This window comes from Lampris incognitus, chromosome 5 (assembly GCF_029633865.1).
Source record: "Lampris incognitus isolate fLamInc1 chromosome 5, fLamInc1.hap2, whole genome shotgun sequence".
Lineage (NCBI taxonomy): Eukaryota > Metazoa > Chordata > Actinopteri > Lampriformes > Lampridae > Lampris > Lampris incognitus.
The window spans coordinates 3,763,508-3,781,930 of NC_079215.1; the positions used below are offsets into that span (position 1 = coordinate 3,763,508).

General features: G+C 47.8%; 1 protein-coding gene across 1 annotated transcript in view; it reads left to right on the plus strand.

Moving 5' to 3' along the window:
• The window catches only part of LOC130112875 (microtubule-associated tumor suppressor 1-like), a 153,239-nt gene that overhangs the window by 65,995 nt on the left and 68,821 nt on the right, over positions 1 to 18,423 (plus strand). Inside the window, exons 5-6 of the mRNA XM_056280393.1 lie at positions 17,658 to 17,776; positions 17,990 to 18,373. Coding sequence (XP_056136368.1) covers positions 17,658 to 17,776; positions 17,990 to 18,373 — 503 coding nt within the window. The remainder of the gene's footprint in view (positions 1 to 17,657; positions 17,777 to 17,989; positions 18,374 to 18,423) is intronic.

The following is an 18,423-nucleotide window of genomic DNA, read 5'->3' on the forward strand; positions in this document are numbered from 1 at the left end:
TACAAGAACACACATATCTAACATTAAAAAAAAATCACTGTCCAAGAGAGCAAACGCCAGGATGACTGTCGGACTGCCGGTCTGCCTGGGCTAGCAGTTAGCTTAGCCTGCCCCGCATCCACGTCCTGTCAGATTAATTACACTTTGAATCAATCCGTGGTAAATACAAATTGTAAAACACGTTCATAATTTGCTTAAATTCTGTACTTTATTGCTCTTTTGTCAATTTTGAAACGGCATTAAATTTGATAAGGAGTGAATGATTTGTTTCAGACTTAAAACTCAAATTTTAGGACTTGGTTCTTGAATCGAGACTTGACTTTTTTTGTCTTGGGACTTGAATGCCAAGACTTGAGACTTGTTACTTGGAACACAAAGACGTGATGCCACCTCTGCTTTGCTGTTTTGTCATGTGTTTTGCTGCAGGAGAGCAGTGAAGCCCAGGACCTGAGGTAAAACGGGACACGGTAAACTGACTCGTCCGTGATATTGATGGTCTCCTTTCTGCAGAGAGACAGACCGATGGTTAAAACACCGTCTGGGTTGAATGCGTAATCGTCCAATGAATGTTGAAGTAGTTTGCAGCCGATTGTTAAATGAAGTTGGGGAAAATAAAGACGCAATTCAGGCTCCATTTGTGTTCACTCGGTTTAGGAAAGAAAACAACTTCACCGTTCACAGGCTGTGACGAGATTACGAAACCATAACATTTTCAAGATAAAAATGAGGACTGGTGTATAAGAAGTACTGTTCACTGGTTAAACTTGAGCATCATCATTTCCATTGCTGTTTGTCCGCTTGATAGCTTTTCCAAGTTAACGTACAACTTTTTTTAAATGAATTTCTTTATTAATTTGGTATTACAGTTTCAGTTTTTTTAATCGCAATTTAAAATCTTACAGTTGCATCGAAATAACCTGCTGGTAAAGTGGTTATTGTCATTCACATGAGATTACAGCAACTGATGCAAAAAAGCAAAACAAAACAAGTTTTAGTTTAAAAAGTAAAATGAGTGCTTGCCTGTTAAGAGATAACGTAATGTGATAGATCTTGTCAACATGTTGTAGTTTAATGTGGCGGTTTGCAGCTGAGTGTGAAAGGCCGGGATGAGAGTCAGCACCTCCAAGTCTGAGGCCATGGTTCTCTACCAGAAATTAGTGGTTTGCTCCCTCCGGGTTGGGGCTGAGTTGTAGCCTCAACTGAAGGAGTTCAAGTATCTCGGGGTCTGGTTCACGGGTGAGGGTAGGATGGAGCGGCAGATTGGTGCAGCATCAGCAGGAATGTGGATCTTGTACCGGACCGTTGTGGTGAAGAGGGAGCTGAGCTGGAAGGCAAAGCTCTCAATTTACCAGTCAGTCTTCGTTCCAACTCTCACCTATGGTCATGAGCTTTGGGTAGTGAGCGAAAGGGTGAGATCGTGGGTACAAGCGGGTGAAATGAGTTTCCTTCGCAGGGTGTCTGGGCTCAGCCTTAGAGATCGGGTGAGGAGCTCGGACATCCGGAGGGAGCTCGGAGTAGAGCCACTGCTCCTTCACGTCGAAAGGAGCCAACTGAGGTGGTTTGGGCATCTGTTCAGGATGCCTCCTGGGCAGCTTCCTTTGGAGGTTTACCGGGCTCAGCCAACTGGGAGGAGACCCCGGGGTAGACCCAGAACTCACTAGAGGGACTACATGTCCAATCTGGCCTGGGAACACCTTGGGATCCTCAGGAGGAGCTGGAGGGTGTTGCTGGGGAGAGGGACGTCTGGAGTGCCCTACTTAGCTTGCTGCCACCGCGACCCAACCCCGGAGAAGTGGCTGATGATGAATGAATGAATGAATGAATGAATGAATGAATGAATGAATGAATGAATGAATGAGAATGTTGTAGTTTATGAAAAGCAATGGTGATCTCACAACACTTGTCGATTCTCAACAGATTTTGAAGATAAACATTATGAATACTAGTTAAGTAATTAACGATTTTCATCTTAGTATGGGATCGTGCACAGCTGAGTTTATTCATATGGATAAAATGATGTCGTATTTCGTGCAATCTTAATCAGAGCTATTATCTTCAGATTACAAGTAATCCATAATTGATTATATGAGCTGGCATATACTAACCGACTCTCGTCCAAATCACTGGCCTTATCAACCAAATCTGTCCGGCCTCACGTTTTGGATTAATCCTTTTGGATTCTATTTTTTTTCATCTCCTCCAGCTCAGATTTGCTTTATCTGCAGAGTAATCCAAACACAGCAGATTAAGGGGTTGTAAACCCCAACAACTACCTGGAGCGAGAGAGAGAGAGAGAGTGTGTGTGTGTGTCTATGTGTTTGTGTCTGTGTATGTGTGTTAGCATGTTAGTTAAAACAGTTGTATCCACTGCACCAACTCTCCAGAACTGGCACACCTATTCACTGGTATGACAGACAGACACATGCTCATGTAAATCCAGTAATCCACATTAATCCGCCTCTGAATTGGTGCGTCCGATTTGGTCGGCAGCACAGTTTGACAGTAAATCAAACACGCCAACACATGTCCTCTTAACCATTTCTCTGGCTTGAGTCGGCCTCTTTGGCAGTCAGTCGCCTATTCTGTTGGTGATGGGGAATTTGTCTGAGACTGTGTGTTAATGACCGAGCTTGTCAACGGCAGAGCATCAACATTTCTTTATCCAGTTAAGCGGTGGTGTTGCCCTCAGTCTGACTCTCGCTGATTTTCATTGTTGTCACTGTGTTAAGCTGTTGATGATGAGGATTTCTCCCAGTTGATGTCAACCTGTTAGATAAAAGGATGGAGATCAAATACCAGTTGCAAAAATGCGACTGCAACGGCAAGTCCTCCATTTTATTTAACCTCCAAGCTATGCCCACTTGCACTTGCACTAAAGCGTCCGGCTAGGCTGGACAGCCATACTTTTGTCACATTAATACATTTCTGTATTAATTCAGTAACATAAAGTGATGTGAAATCCTGTGTGTTGGTAATTGGGGGAAGACGCAGGGAGGCCCACTTCAGCCAAACAACTTTGCTTACTTGTCCATTTGGAGAGTTTAAGGAGAGGAGATCGGGTGGTGCCATCATAAATCTCCATTAACCTGGTTTCAAAATGGTTAGTTTGCTCCCAAACTGCGGGCACCACCAAGACTGCCAACCTGAGTACTTCAGCATAGTATATTGAATAGAATTGTATGTAGAATATATTGAATTTCAGTTAGAAGAGATGATACAGATTGTGTCTGGCGTGTGCTAACGGCTCCACACTTAAAGCCCCCCCACTCCTTCACTATCCGACCTTCTTTCTTTCCTTCCACTTATCTACCCAACATCTAAACCAACCGTCATCCCGCTCTGGTTCCTGCAATGAATGCAAAGAAGTAGAATGGATGGAAAGGGCATTCCCATTCAGTGGTCAGGTCGCTGGTGCACAGACAACAGCAAGTAATAATATGATAAGATAAAAATCAATCTTCTCATTCCCTGCAGGGAAATTTCCATCTGTGTTGCACTGAAACACTCTGAGCAACCCGTTAGCATGGACAACATATAATCTAGCTAACGCCTGGACAGCCGTGCTGCTCGGCAGCAGTCCATCTTCCTGAGTCATATGTACTTCAGTGCTTTAAATTACTTCCGCAGCTTTTCAAATGTAATAGCAGCCAGCTAAGGTGTACTGAAGACCACCATGCCAGGGGGTGCCCATCCTGTCCACTCTTCTTCTATGAGGTGACTAACCCAGTCTCACAGAGAAAACATTCATATACAACGTTATTTGCATTTCCCAAAGTACGCTGATTGCCAGCGAACTGTCACATGTACTATATGATGCATGTCAACTAGTCTCACGAGGCGCCATGTAACTAAGCCCTTTGAGATGAGAATACACGTCTACATCTAGCCTCTTGAGACTAAATGTCGACACGTCGAACTACATTGTCAAATTCATACAATGCGTTTCAGTGTAGGTCACAGTGATCACCAACCCTGCTCCTGGAGAGCTACCGCCCTGCCGGTTTTCACTCCAACCCTGGTTTAACACACCTTATTCTACTTCCTACCTACTTAGCAAGACCTGGATTAATTGAATCAGCTATGTTAAATTAGGGTTTAGAGTGAAAACTGGCAGGAAGGTAGCTCTCCAGGAGCGGGGTTGGTGACCACTTATAGGACGTAGCTCAGGACTTCCGCTCTGGTCACCTGTTAGATTAGAGATGCTTAAAAGAGTTGACAAATGGTTATGTTTAGGCATTATATTAGCGATAGTTAAGTTTAGGTAAAGTTTAGAAGTGGTTGTTTGGGTATTAGGTTCAATGTGGCTCACTTTAGGTTTGGTTAAGGTCAGGGTCAGGATCTGGTACGTTGGTCGTTAAGTGTTGTAATCCACATTGAGAGTAAATAGGGGTTAAAAGTAGATCTCGGGGGATGTCCTCAATTAGGTCCTCATTCATTGATGCTTTTGCATCGAGGGTATTTTGTTAACTACATATATGTTGCATAGGACGTCCTTATGCGTGCTCAATAATCCAGGTAAGAAATTCACAGAAAGTTGAAGCCAGGTAAAATGCAACAACAGAAAAAAGACAAGGTAGAAAAGCACAAATAAGACTGAAACGATCACAGATTTATAAGCAAATTGATGAGATCAGTCAACCTATAGGCCTAGATCAACCAAATCACAGAACGTTGACTCAGTTCATCTGGACACGACGGTTATTGAGAGAAACGTGTCGTCATTCATCCACGTGACCTCTTCAGCCTCACCTGACTGCAGGTACCCCCGCCCTTATAAACAAGACAGTGCCAAAACCAACGGTCAGTTTCATATGCAAATTGAGGTCACCATTAATTAGAGTTACAATGGCCATGTGTACAATTCACAGAGGATTGGGGAATGGTTGCAATCACAGCATTGTAAGATGGCGACAGATGTACTGTTAGCCCCCCCCCCGCCCCCAGTCTTCTATGTAGAGAGGGAACGACCATCCCTGAACCATGAGGGGGCCTAAGAGTACATCTGTCACCATCTTACAATGCTGTGAGTGCAACTATTCCCCAATTCTCTGTGAATAGTGCACATGGCCATGGTAACTCTAGTTAATGGTCACGGCGGTTTGCATATCATCAACCAATCAATCAAGTTGAAACCGATCATTGGTTTGGGTCATTAGGCCACTGTATTGTTTATAAGGGTGGATACCTGCAGTCAGCTGGGCCACTTATGCCCCACAAGAGGCCACTTATGCCCCTTTTCCACTGCATGGCATCGGCTCGACTCGACGCAACTCGACTCATTTGCTTTGGTTTTCCACTGGGCAGAAGTTAGGGATCGTGCCTGGCACCACGTACTTTTTTTGGTACCAAGTGAGCTGAGCCGATACTAAAAGGTGACATGAAAATACCACTATAAATAAATGAATAATGAAAGAAAGATAATAAATATAAATAAATATATGTATATTTACGTAGATTTATTTAAATATAAATAAAATCATATAAATAAATTAAAATATTTGAATTAAGATATAAATAAGAATATAAATAAAACGTATTTATATGTATTTAAGTATAAATAAACTCTGACCACTGGTTGGTCAGAGAGAAATTGAACAGCTGTGTTTATAACAGGAAATGCCAAAGTGAGTCTTATGACACTTGTATGATAGTTGATAATCTGTCCATGTAAAACATGATGTGTTCTCAGTGAGTCTCTTAGTGACACTAATGTTGTTCATGTGAAGGACACATTTACAGTTGGGCTTGTTGAAAATAAAACACTGGTGTGGGGCGCTGCTAGACAAGGGAGGGAAACTAGTCACCACGCCCACAGATGACCCGCGGGGCTTCACCGTGAGGGGTCCTATCTGCAGTGGAAAACCACATCCCACACAGTAAAGCGAGTGGAGTCGAACAGAGTAGAGTCCAGCTGAGCCGGTACCATGCAAAGAGGCATTAGGTGAGTGATGAAACGTGTCTGTGAGTAAACGCTGCGTCCGGGTGGACGGACTCGGCCTTGTGTGAGCTGCACGGGAAGGTTTTGTCTGTGAGGCGGTGCTGGAGGTGAAGTACTGAACGTTACTGCATGCTAACCAGTCTTGTCTCTCTCTCAGTCTGGGCCCAGCAGCAGCTGTGTCTCACTGCATGGCAGCCACCAGGTACAAACACCCAAGAAGGAAACGTCCTCTCGTCACCGACACCCGTTCAGACCACTTGACTGCCGGGTCACCTTCTAGCGGCGCCCCATACGGCGTGCTGGTTGTTGCCGATGATCGGCCGTTCGACAACAAAGGCAGGAGCAGAGGCGGGCTTGCTGCCGGTCCTATCAGTGGTGCTGTGTAACCGTGCAGCTCTACAGTCAGTTAGCCCGCTGCAAAAGTGGTCTGGACGTGTGGTGATGACATGACCGTATTTAGAAAGTGTTCAAAATGTCTGTGCTTTCTTGTTCACTGTTGGGGTCACCGTCACTATGGAGTTACATTTTATTTCTCGGGCGTCCGGGTGGCGTGGCGGTCCGTTCCGTTGCCTACCAACACGGGGCTCGCCGGTTCAAATCCCCGTGTTGCCTCCGACTTGTTCGGCGGATGTGGGTATGTGTCCTGGTCACTGCACTAGCGCCTCCTCTGGTCAGTCGGGGTGCCTGCTCAGATGGGAGAGAGAACTGGGGGGAACAGCGTGATCCTCCCACGCGCTACGTCCCCCTGGGGAAACTCCTCACTGTCAGGTGAAGAGAAGCGGCTGGTGACTCCACATGTACGGGAGGAGGCGTGTGGTAGTCTGCAGCCCTCCTGGATCAGCAGAGGGGGGGCAGCAGAGACCGGGACGGATCAGAAAACGGGGTAATCTCACCTCTTGCTGCACAGGAAATGACCCTTCGTTAAGCCTCCCCCAGACGCTGTGATGTGGCCGTCTCAGACGACCGATGACTCAACGTGGCGGTGGCTCCAAAACAGCGGTCCTACGTCACACCGTGAGCCCGGCTCAAAGACGGCCGTTATGACGGTCGGGTGACCGAAGTCAACCCGGGACAAAAGCCCGACAGTGTGGACATTTAGGACGACCATCTCACAACAGTGTGACTGCAGCATGCCTCCACCTCTCCAGGCTCTCCTCAACTGGCACCACCTTGCAGTCTCCAATTCAACCAGACGAGCAGCAAAATGGGCTGCGTGACCCCTGAAAGGACTCGGTCCCCGCTTGGCGCCGTGTTGCGCCGCCGGCGGCGTGGATCGATGACGCGGCATGCACGCCGATGACGTTTTTATGGACTTGCGTGGCAGCCCGGGGTTCAGTTGTGTTGTCGTCGTACAGTTTACACACATCACACCGGATGTCGTACCCGAGTTTATGAGATCCACATCACACGGTGTGTAGGAGGCTTTAGGTGTGTGTGTGTGTGTGTGTGTGTGTGTGTGTGTGTGTGCGCCACTTCTTCTTCCCACTCACACCAGCCCTGAATGGAGACTTGTGGGTACACGGGGCAGTGTGATCTGAGAAGTGTGTGCGTGGTTGGTAGTTGTGTGTACTCGCGGCCCACGCACACCCTGTTTTCTGTTCTTCTCTTCTGTCAGAACCGTAATCGAGACAGAAGAAGAAGTGACGGGTTTTAACCAAAGCGTGTCCCGTCCAGTTCGCACGGGGGCTGTTTGTTTTGTTTTGGTGTGTAATCCTGCAGAAACAGCCCGGAGCAGCTTGTCTCACTTTGTGTTTCAGGATCCAGGTTTTGGTTGAAGACCCGGTTCTTTTTTTGGCCCCCTTGTGACGACTACCAGCATGTTTTAATGAGTCTTTGCAGGCCTGCGATTTACCAAATTGGGATCCAGGCTCAAAAACATCTGTATGAACCCCGGGCACAGTGGCGCTCCCAAGGGGTGGCCAGGGGTGGCCACAGCCATCCCGATACTATCCCTGGCCCCCCCGCTGGCCCCCCCAGCCACGAGTGGCATATGCAGAATATGCTTCTGATTATGCATAATAAGCTTCTATCTGATATCTTACATGAGGTGCTGCTCATTTAAACCAATAATGTTTATGTTTCTTAACTCTCATGTTGACAGTTTTCCACTAGCCTATAGTACAGTAATACTACAACAGCAGCATAGGATTCCCCAAATTCAGTCATGGCTTTTGGTTTTGGAGTGCCACCCCAAGATTTTCAGTGGCCCCATTTGGCCCCCCCCATGAAACATTTCTGGGGGCGCCACTGCCCGGGGCGAGGAGAAATGTGGGGCGACGTTTGGGTCATTTAAATGACTGCCAATAGGGGTGTTCCCCTGCAGCGGGTCTTTACTGTGGTTACCGGACAAGCCTGTCAGCGCTGTATGCTAGCTGCATGTATGCTAGCTGCATGTATGCTAGCTGCATGCATGCGAGTCTGCAGTGCAGGGGTGCCAGACTCCAGGCCTCAAGGGCCACAGCGTCTGCAGGTATTTGTTGCAACCATGCTCTACACCACCTGATTTAGCTAATTAGCTCGCCTCTTGGACCAAGGAGGGGAAGGAATTAGTTAAATCAGGCGGTGTAGTGCATGGTTGCAACGAATACCTGCAGACGCTGCGGCCCTCGAGGCCTGGAGTCGGGCACCCCTGCTGTAGTGGATTAGGTGTAGTCTGACTCACTGCAGGAAATGTACGTTCACAGAGGAAGCAGTTCTGCTAATTCAGCTCGTTATGCTAACGCCGTGTAATGAAGGAGACTGATTGTTCCTCAACAGGAGTCGTTTTTTTTTGTTTTTGTGGATTTTTTCCTTCTTTCTCTCCCCAACTGTACTTGGCCAATTACTCTAATTTCCGAGCTTTCCCGGTCGTTGCTCCACCTCCTCTGCTGATCCGGGGAGGGCTGCAGACTACCACAAGCCTCCTCCGATCAGGGGGGGCAAATCCAGGTCCAGAAAGTAAAAGTCCTAACCATGTATTTGCTCCACCCATGCGCTAAACCAATTGATTCTCGTGGACCCCACTCTCCACTGGGGTCCATTTGTACTTTCTGGACCTGGCTTCGCCATCTCTGCCTCCGATACATGTGGAGTCGCCAGCCGCTTCTTTTCACCTGACAGTGAGGAGTTTCACCAGGGGGACGTAGCGCGCGACAGGATCACGCTATTCCCCCTCAGAGCGGGCGCCCCGACCGACCAGAGGAGGCGCCAGTGCAGTGACCAGGACATATACCCACATCCGGCTTCCCACCCGCAGACACGGCCAGTTGTGTCTGTAGGGACGCCCGACCAAGCCGGAGGTAACAAGGGGATTCGATCCGGCGATCCCAATGTTGGTAGGCAACAGAATAGACCGCTGTGCTACCCGGACGCCCCTGAGTCATTTTTTGTTTTTTTTTACGTCACTGCAGACTCTTTTTCACCTGCCTTGACTTTGATATAACCTCTTACGTACTGGAAATAATATAACGTAATCTAACACTGCTAATTGAACCCTGCTAATTGAACCCTGCTAATTTAACACTGCTAATCTAACACTGCTAATTAAACCCTGCTAATTTAACACTGCTAATCTAACACTGCTAATTGAACCCTGCTAATTTAACACTGCTAATCTAACACTGCTAATTAAACCCTGCTAATTTAACACTGCTAATCTAACACTGCTAATTTAACCCTGCTAATTTAACACTGCTAATTGAACCCTGCTAATTGAACCCTGCTAATTTAACACTGCTAATTTAACACTGGTAATTGAACCCTGCTAATTAAACCCTGCTAATTTAACACTGCTAATTTAACACTGCTAATTTAACACTACCTTGTCTGACGTTTTGTGACGTAGTGCCTTGGTATGTGTTAATATTACCAATGGTTTTGCAGCAATCAGGTAAATATTTGCAGGGATGTGTATTGGCAGTTGATTTGTTGGCAGTCAGTTGTTTTAGCTAGGGGGTCCGGGTAGTGTGGCGGTCTATTCCATTGCCTACCAACTCAGGGATTGCTGGTTCAAATCCCCGTGTTACCTCCAGCTGGGTCGGGCATCTCTACATACACAGTTGGCCGTGTCTGTGGGTGGGAAGCCGGATGTGGGTATGTGTCCTGGTCGCTGCACTAGCGCCTCCTCTGGTCGGGGAGGGGGAACTGGGGGGAATAGTGTTGTCTTCCCAGGTGCTACGTCCCCCTGGTGAAACTCCTCACTGTCAGGTGAAAAAAGTGGCTGGTGACTCCACATGTATGGGAGGAGGCATGTGGTAGTCTGCAGCCCTCCCCGGATCAGCAGAGGGGGTGGAGCAGAGACCGGGACGGTTCGGAAGAGTGGGGTAATTGGCTGAATACAATTGGGGAGAAAAAGGGGGGGAAAATACACAAAAAAATAAAATGTTTTAGCTGTACTCTCTTATGTCGGCAACGACAGACGAGGGCAGGTTTGGGAAAGGTTGACATGTAGGACGTGGCGTGGTAAGGATCCTCTACATATTATTAACAATGCTGCTTATTTGTTAATTTAACTGGTAACGGTCTGGAGGCATGCTCAGTAATCCAGAGAAGGTTGAATCATCCAGATGAACTGTTTCAACCTTCCTTTATCTGGACTCAGCGGTTACTAACCGAAACATTGTTTCATCATCATCATCCATGAGACCTCTTCAGTCTCACCTGACTGCAGGTACCCCCACCCCCACCCTTACAATCAATACAGTGACTGTAGGTACCCCCACCTCCACCCTTACAATCAATACAGTGACTGTAGGTACCCCCACCCTTACAATCAATACAGTGACTGCAGGTACCCCCACCCTTACAATCAATACAGTGACTGCAGGTACCCCCACCCTTACAATCAATACAGTGACTGCAGGTACCCCCACCCCCACCCTTACAATCAATACAGTGACTGTAGGTACCCCCACCTCCACCCTTACAATCAATACAGTGACTGTAGGTACCCCCACCCTTACAATCAATACAGTGACTGTAGGTACCCCCACCCTTACAATCAATACAGTGACTGCAGGTACCCCCACCCTTACAATCAATACAGTGACTGCAGGTACCCCCACCCCCACCCTTACAATCAATACAGTGACTGCAGGTACCCACCCCCCACCCTTACAATCAATACAGTGACTGCAGGTACCCACCCCCCACCCTTACAATCAATACAGTGACTGCGGGTACCCCCACCCCCACCCTTACAATCAATACAGTGACTGCAGGTACCCCCACCCCCACCCTTACAATCAATACAGTGACTGCAGGTACCCCCACCCCCACCCTTACAATCAATACAGTGACTGCAGGTACCCCCACCCCCACCCTTACAATCAATACAGTGACTGCAGGTACCCCCACCCTTATAATCAATACAGTGGCATCACGACCGAAACCCAAGATTGGTTTCATATGCAAATTGCGGTGACCTTTAACTCGAGTTACAGTGGCCATGTGGGGCAGCACAGCAAGATGGTCCTGGGTTCGAGCCCCGGGGTAGTCCAACCTTGGGGGTCGTCCCGGGTCGTCCTCTGTGTGGAGTTTGCATGTTCTCCCCATGTCTGTGTTGGTTTCCTCCGGGGGCTCCGGTTTCCTCCCACAGTCCAAAGACATGTAGGTCAGGTGACTCAAAGACATGTAGGTCAGGTGACTCAGCCATACTAAGTTGTCCCTAGGTGTGTGTGTGTGTGTGTGTGTGTGTGTGTGTGTGTGTGTGTGTGTGTGTGTGTGTGTGTGTGTGTGTGTGTGTGTGGGCCCTGTGTGATGGCCTGGCGGCCTGTCCAGGGTGTCTCCCCGCCTGCCGCCCAGTGACTGCTGGGCTAGGCTCCAGCATCCAGGACATCGGTTTTTCACAGCATTGTAAGATGGCAACAGATGTACTTAAGGTTTGTCTCTCCTCATCCTCTGGAGCACGAACGAGGAGTCATCAGGAGTCATCAGGAGTCATCAGGAGTCATCAGGAGTCATCAGGAGTCATCGGTACCACCGAGCTGACGGCGTCCCCAGCGACACAGCAGCCGGGGAAGGAACTCCCACAATAAACAGGCCCTGTTATGTGAAGAGGGAACGACCATCCCTGAACTGGGGGGGGGGGGGGGGGGTTAAGAGTACATGTGTTGCCGTTTTACAATGCTGCACACATGACCATTGTAACTCTAATTAATGTTCATGGCAATTTGCATATGCAACCCGTGGTTGGTTTGGGTGGTTATGCTGCTGTGTTGTTATAAGGGTGGGGGTACCAGTAGTCAGGTGAGACTGAAGAGGTCACATGGATGATGAGGAAACCTTTCCGTGTTCACCAGTAATTGCTAGAGAGGTTTTGAACAGAATTGACTGTTCGTTTGCTGCTGAGTAAAAGTATAGAGAGAAAACCGTTTGCGGATGAGGAGACGAGTGTCCATAGTGTTTTATGGTGAGGCTGAGTGACAGGTATGGCTGGCTCTGACTCAAGTAGAAGAAAAACAACATTTTCATCAAACTCAGATGGCCTTTTTATCTCTAATTTAGCGATAATATTTATTTAGTATTGCTATTTATTATTATTATTTCACTTTTCACCCGTGTGCCCTGAACATCCCTTTAGGACTCCTTTTGACCAGCCTGTGCTGTTCAGTGCTCACCAGCAGGTGGCAGTGTGTCTAAAAGAAGCAGAGGCCAGTGACATGCACGGCCTGAGTGACGGCCTGGATGCCTTGTTTAGCAACGCTCTCAGCAGCAGGGCCATGGTCATCTGGCTGTCAGAGAATAGAGCCACATCTGTCAGAGAATAGAGCCACATCTGTCGTAGAATAGAGCTACATCTGTCAGAGAATAGAGCTACATCTGTCAGAGAATAGAGCCACATCTGTCAGAGAATAGAGCCACATCTGTCGTAGAATAGAGCCACATCTGTCAGAGAATAGAGCAACATCTGTTGTAGAATAGAGCTACATCTGTCAGAGAATAGAGCTACATCTGTCAGAGAATAGAGCTACATCTGTCGTAGAATAGAGCCACATCTGTCAGAGAATAGAGCCACATCTGTCGTAGAATAGAGCCACATCTGTCAGAGAATAGAGCAACATCTGTTGTAGAATAGAGCTACATCTGTCAGAGAATAGAGCTACATCTGTCAGAGAATAGAGCTACATCTGTCGTAGAATAGAGCCACATCTGTCAGAGAATAGAGCAACATCTGTTGTAGAATAGAGCTACATCTGTCAGAGAATAGAGCCACATCTGTCAGAGAATAGAGCCACATCTGTCGTAGAATAGAGCCACATCTGTCAGAGAATAGAGCTACATCTGTCAGAGAATAGAGCTACATCTGTCAGAGAATAGAGCTACATCTGTCAGAGAATAGAGCCACATCTGTCGTAGAATAGAGCCACATCTGTCAGAGAATAGAGCCACATCTGTCGTAGAATAGAGCTACATCTGTCAGAGAATAGAGCCACATCTGTCGTAGAATAGAGCCACATCTGTCAGAGAATAGAGCTAGATCTGTCAGAGAATAGAGCCACATCTGTCAGAGAATAGAGCCACATCTGTCAGAGAATAGAGCCACATCTGTCAGAGAATAGAGCTAGATCTGTCAGAGAATAGAGCCACATCTGTCAGAGAATAGAGCTACATCTGTCAGAGAATAGAGCCACATCTGTCAGAGAATAGAGCTACATCTGTCAGAGAATAGAGCCACATCTGTCGTAGAATAGAGCCACATCTGTCAGAGAATAGAGCCACATCTGTCGTAGAATAGAGCCACATCTGTCGTAGAATAGAGCTACATCTGTCAGAGAATAGAGCTACATCTGTCAGAGAATAGAGCAACATCTGTTGTAGAATAGAGCTACATCTGTCAGAGAATAGAGCTACATCTGTCAGAGAATAGAGCTACATCTGTCAGAGAATAGAGCAACATCTGTCGTAGAATAGAGCTACATCTGTCAGAGAATAGAGCTACATCTGTCAGAGAATAGAGCAACATCTGTCGTGGAATAGAGCTACATCTGTCAGAGAATAGAGCCACATCTGTCGTAGAATAGAGCTACATCTGTCAGAGAATAGAGCTACATCTGTCAGAGAATAGAGCAACATCTGTTGTAGAATAGAGCCACATCTGTCAGAGAATAGAGCTACATCTGTCAGAGAATAGAGCAACATCTGTTGTAGAATAGAGCTACATCTGTCGTAGAATAGAGCTACATCTGTTGTAGTTTATAAGGGTGGGGGTACCTGCAGTCACTGTGTGGTTTATAAGGGTGGGGTACCTGCAGTCACTGTGTGGTTTATAAGGGTGGGGTACCTGCAGTCACTGTGTGGTTTATAAGGGTGGGGGTACCTGCAGTCACTGTGTGGTTTGTGAGGGTGGGGGTACCTGCAGTCAGGTGAGACTGAAGAGGTCACATGGATGAAGATGAAACGTTTCTGTCAGTAACTGTTGTGTCCTGATGAAGTGGTTCAACCTTTGCTCTTCTTACCTGGATAACCGAGCATCAAGACTAAAAGTAAACTTAACACTTAAAACCGTTTCGTAGGTTTCGTCCTCATCGTCAGACTCTGGTATCAGGTTTCCCATCTGTTATTTCTATTTTTGTTTAATTTTATTTAAAAAAAATCCCTTTCTTCTCCCCAGTTGTACTTTTTGGTCAATCACCCCACTCCTCCGAGCCGTCCCGGTCTCTGCTCCACCCCCTCTGCTGATCCGGGGAGGGCTGCAGACTACCACATGCCTCCTCCCATACATGTGGAGTCACCAGCCGCTTCTTTTCACCTGACAGGGAGGAGTTTCACCAGGGGGACGTAGCACGTGGGAGGATCACGGTATTCCCCCCAGTTCCCCCTACCCCCTGAAAGGTGCGCCCCGACCGACCAGAGGAGGCGCTAGTGCAGCAACCAGGACACATACCCACATCTGGCTTCCCACCCGCAGACACAGCCAATTGTGTCTGTAGGGACGCCCAACCAAGCTGGAGGGAACACGGGGATTCGAACCGGCGATCCCCGTGTTGGTAGGCAACAGAATAGACCGCCACACTACCCAGACACCCCCCCTCCCCCCATCTGTATTTTCTGTTATAGCTGCCCAGATGGGCCCTAGTTCACTAGCAGTGCTTGTTGCACCACCTCATCAGCCATCGTTTCCCACAGAAAACTGGTCGGGGTGGTTATACTGGCCTCCTTACTGATCTTGAGGCTTTTCAGTTCAATTTTCAATTCAAAACTTCATTGCAGACTCAGGGTCCGTAACAGACAAAGACAAAGAGGTAAAAAAAAAAAACCCAGACAATACACACAGTAAACACAATAAGATAACATAAAAGGAACAAACCAGTGTCTTATAAGAAGGCAGCTATACCAGTGGTCCCCCTGCCGGGACTGGGAGCGTGTGGCCCTGAATCTTATATTAGTTGAACTCATGATGATTACACAATCAGAGTCACTGAGCCGGCAAATACATTTATACATGAGATTTCTTAGAAGAGCCTGAAAGGTGTGTTGACTCCTGCAGCCCCAAGCATTTCACTTGCACTACACCATCTAGGTCTCTTATGTGTATACTCATGGCATCATTATAAGATACTCGAAGCCTCTGTAAGCTTGCTTTTTTATAGTGTGACCACAGGGGGGCAGTATAAAGTGGTGTACAATATGTAGTGTGACCACATGTGTGCAGTATAAAGTGGTGTACGATATGTAGTGTGACCACAGGTGTGCAGTATAAAGTGGTGTACGATATGTAGTGTGACCACAGGGGGGCAGTATAAAGTAGTGTACAATATGTAGTGTGACCACAGGTGTGCAGTATAAATTGGTGTACGGTATGTAGTTTGACCACAGATGTGCAGTATAAATTGGTGTACAATATGTAGTTTGACCACAGGTGTGCAATATAAAGTAGTGTACAATATGTAGTGTGACCACAGGTGTGCAGTATAAATTGGTGTACGATATGTAGTGTGACCACAGGGGGGCAGTATAAAGTGGTGTACAATATGCTCTGAACAGACATCTTCAAACTAATGGAACACATACCAAACTTGTGTGACAGTGTGTGCTTGTGCATACATAATGCAGCATTGTCTATAACCATCATCATCGTCTGTCATTTGTTCAGTAATATAATGTCCAACATATTTCACCTTTACACACCCCAAGATTATTATCAGACAATGTAACATCAGGACGTTTTAGATGACCGTCCTCTTTGGTTCTGCAGGTCATGACAACACTCTTACTAGCATTGTATGTGATATCCTGCTGCACACCGTACACACAACTAGGAGCTGTTGGAGACCAGCGCTACAGGGACTGAGGATGACAAGGTCATCTGCATACATGATATGGTATTACCCATCATGCACCCAGTGTTACAGGCTTTCAGCTGCTTGGACAAATCATCAGTGTATAGATTGCAGGTGACTTCTAGACCGTAACAGGTTTTCTCCTGTCCGCATTAAAGTGTTTCTTTTTGAGACCAGGATGAGAAAAACGTGCACCCCAGAAAAACCCGCCGGCCGGTCCTCGGGGCTCCACATGGATGCCGCTGTGTACAGTTTGGGAGCTAGTTCCAGCGGTAGTGTATTAGTACGTGGTTGGTAGATGGTGGCATGTTTCCTGCCTGTCGTGAGGTGACACGTGTGGCGGCGTTCACGATGATAAATCACTCAGCTCTCTGCAACCCCCCCCCCCAACATAAACAACTGATGTAATTCAGTATCCAGTCAGGGATCGGCTCTGGTCCATCTGACGATGGGACAGCGGGAGGGAGGGAGGGAGGACGAGAGAGAGGAGAGCAGATAATGAGATGGACTGAGTACGGGAGGATGAAACGGAGGAGACGGTAACGAAGTGGTGGAAGGAAAGAGCAGCAAAATGATGAAAGCTCTCTCTCTCTCTCTCTCTCTCTCTCTCTCTCTCTCTCTCTCTCTCTCTCTCTCTCTCTCTCTCTCTCTCTCCCTCCCCCCCCCTCCCTTCTGTAATTGCTCGTTGCCTGATGGTAATGCAGTCCTTAATGTACACCGGGGGACCTCCCTCTGCCCATCCCTCTTTCTTTTCACTCTCTCCATCGCTTTGTCTTTTGCTCTCAGTCGTTCTCTTGACCATTTTCTCTCTCGTATATATTGACCCTCCCTCCCTCCCTCTCTTTCTGTGTGTGTGTGTGTGTGTGAGAGAGAGAGAGAGAGAGAGAGAGAGAGAGAGAGAGAGAGAGAGAGAGAGAGAGAGAGAGAGAGAGAGAGAGAGAGAGAGAGAGAGCCATTACAATGCTTACCCACGATTCCTTGCTCAGAGCTGAACCAGGCAGAAAGGTAGACTCTCTCATCTGCTGGGGAGGAGAGGGGAAGCAGGAGTCGCTCCGTTTGTTTGTGTGCCAGGATTTTGTGGTTTTCTGGGTTGGATGTTCTTCTAGTCGAGCCCAGAGAGAAGGGACTGTGTGTTTTGTGTGTGTGTGTGTGTTTGTGTTTGTGTGTGTGTGTGTTGTGCTGACTTTAAATTTTCCACGCGCAGATTTTTTTTTTCAAGAAGCGTGTTTATGTCATCTGTGCGTCCGGTTGGCGAGCGGGTGTTTGTGTTTGGATGTGGTGGAGGTAGCGTGGTGTGTGTGTGTCTGTAAACACATCCGAGAGCTGAGAGAGAGAGTGTGTGTGTGTGTGTTTGTTTGTGTGTGTGTGTGTATATCTGTGTGTGTGTTGGCGTTGGTGTGTTAACGCCATGCTGAACATCATCACAGCCACCGCGCTAAATGGACACTGCTCTCTTGCAGTGGACAAGAACAAGCCGAGGGGGGCGCCGGCGAGACCCATCACTGCAAACACCGCCGCACCACCACCGGTGTCCACCAGTGGAAGCAACCAGAACCAGCAGCAGCCTCCACCCGAGCTGGTAAGGCTCCATACTCTGTTATTATTCCTCCGTTCAGTTCCACAGGGGTATGCTGATGGGGTGGCGTGAAGAGATGGAGGCGTGGCGTGAAGAGATGGAGGCGTGGCGTGAAGAGATGGAGGCGTGGCGTGTTACCAGTCTGTCCGAGTTAAAGTACCACACACAACTTCCTCTTTGAATTCTGATTTCTCTCACCTTTTCTTTCCACCCGAGGTATCGGACCCGATAAACACACATGGCACGGCTGCGTCAGTTTTCCCGGTTTCCACTTCTGAAACCACAAACACCGTGGGGTCGACCGGGACGACGGCAACCTCCGGTTTCAGCTTCAGGGCCAGGGCCGGGTCACGGTCCAGCCCCAAAACCTGCTCTCGACTGCAGAACGGGTTGGGGCCCGCGTCTAAGCTCAAAGCAGGGGAGGCCGGTGGCGGGTGCGCGACAGTGGCGGATCAAGGTTCGGGCCAGCTTAAAGTGGACCACGTTAAGGAGCAGACCGAGAAGAAGAACCAGGGGATCCAGCAGCTGAGGAAACTGCTGGTCCAGGGGAACAAGAGGGTTGAGGCTCTGGCTACAGTCATCCAGCACCTCTTCTCTGAGGTAAGACCCTTCAGCATCAAATCCAGGCTAGCTGGTAGCGTGCACCCACA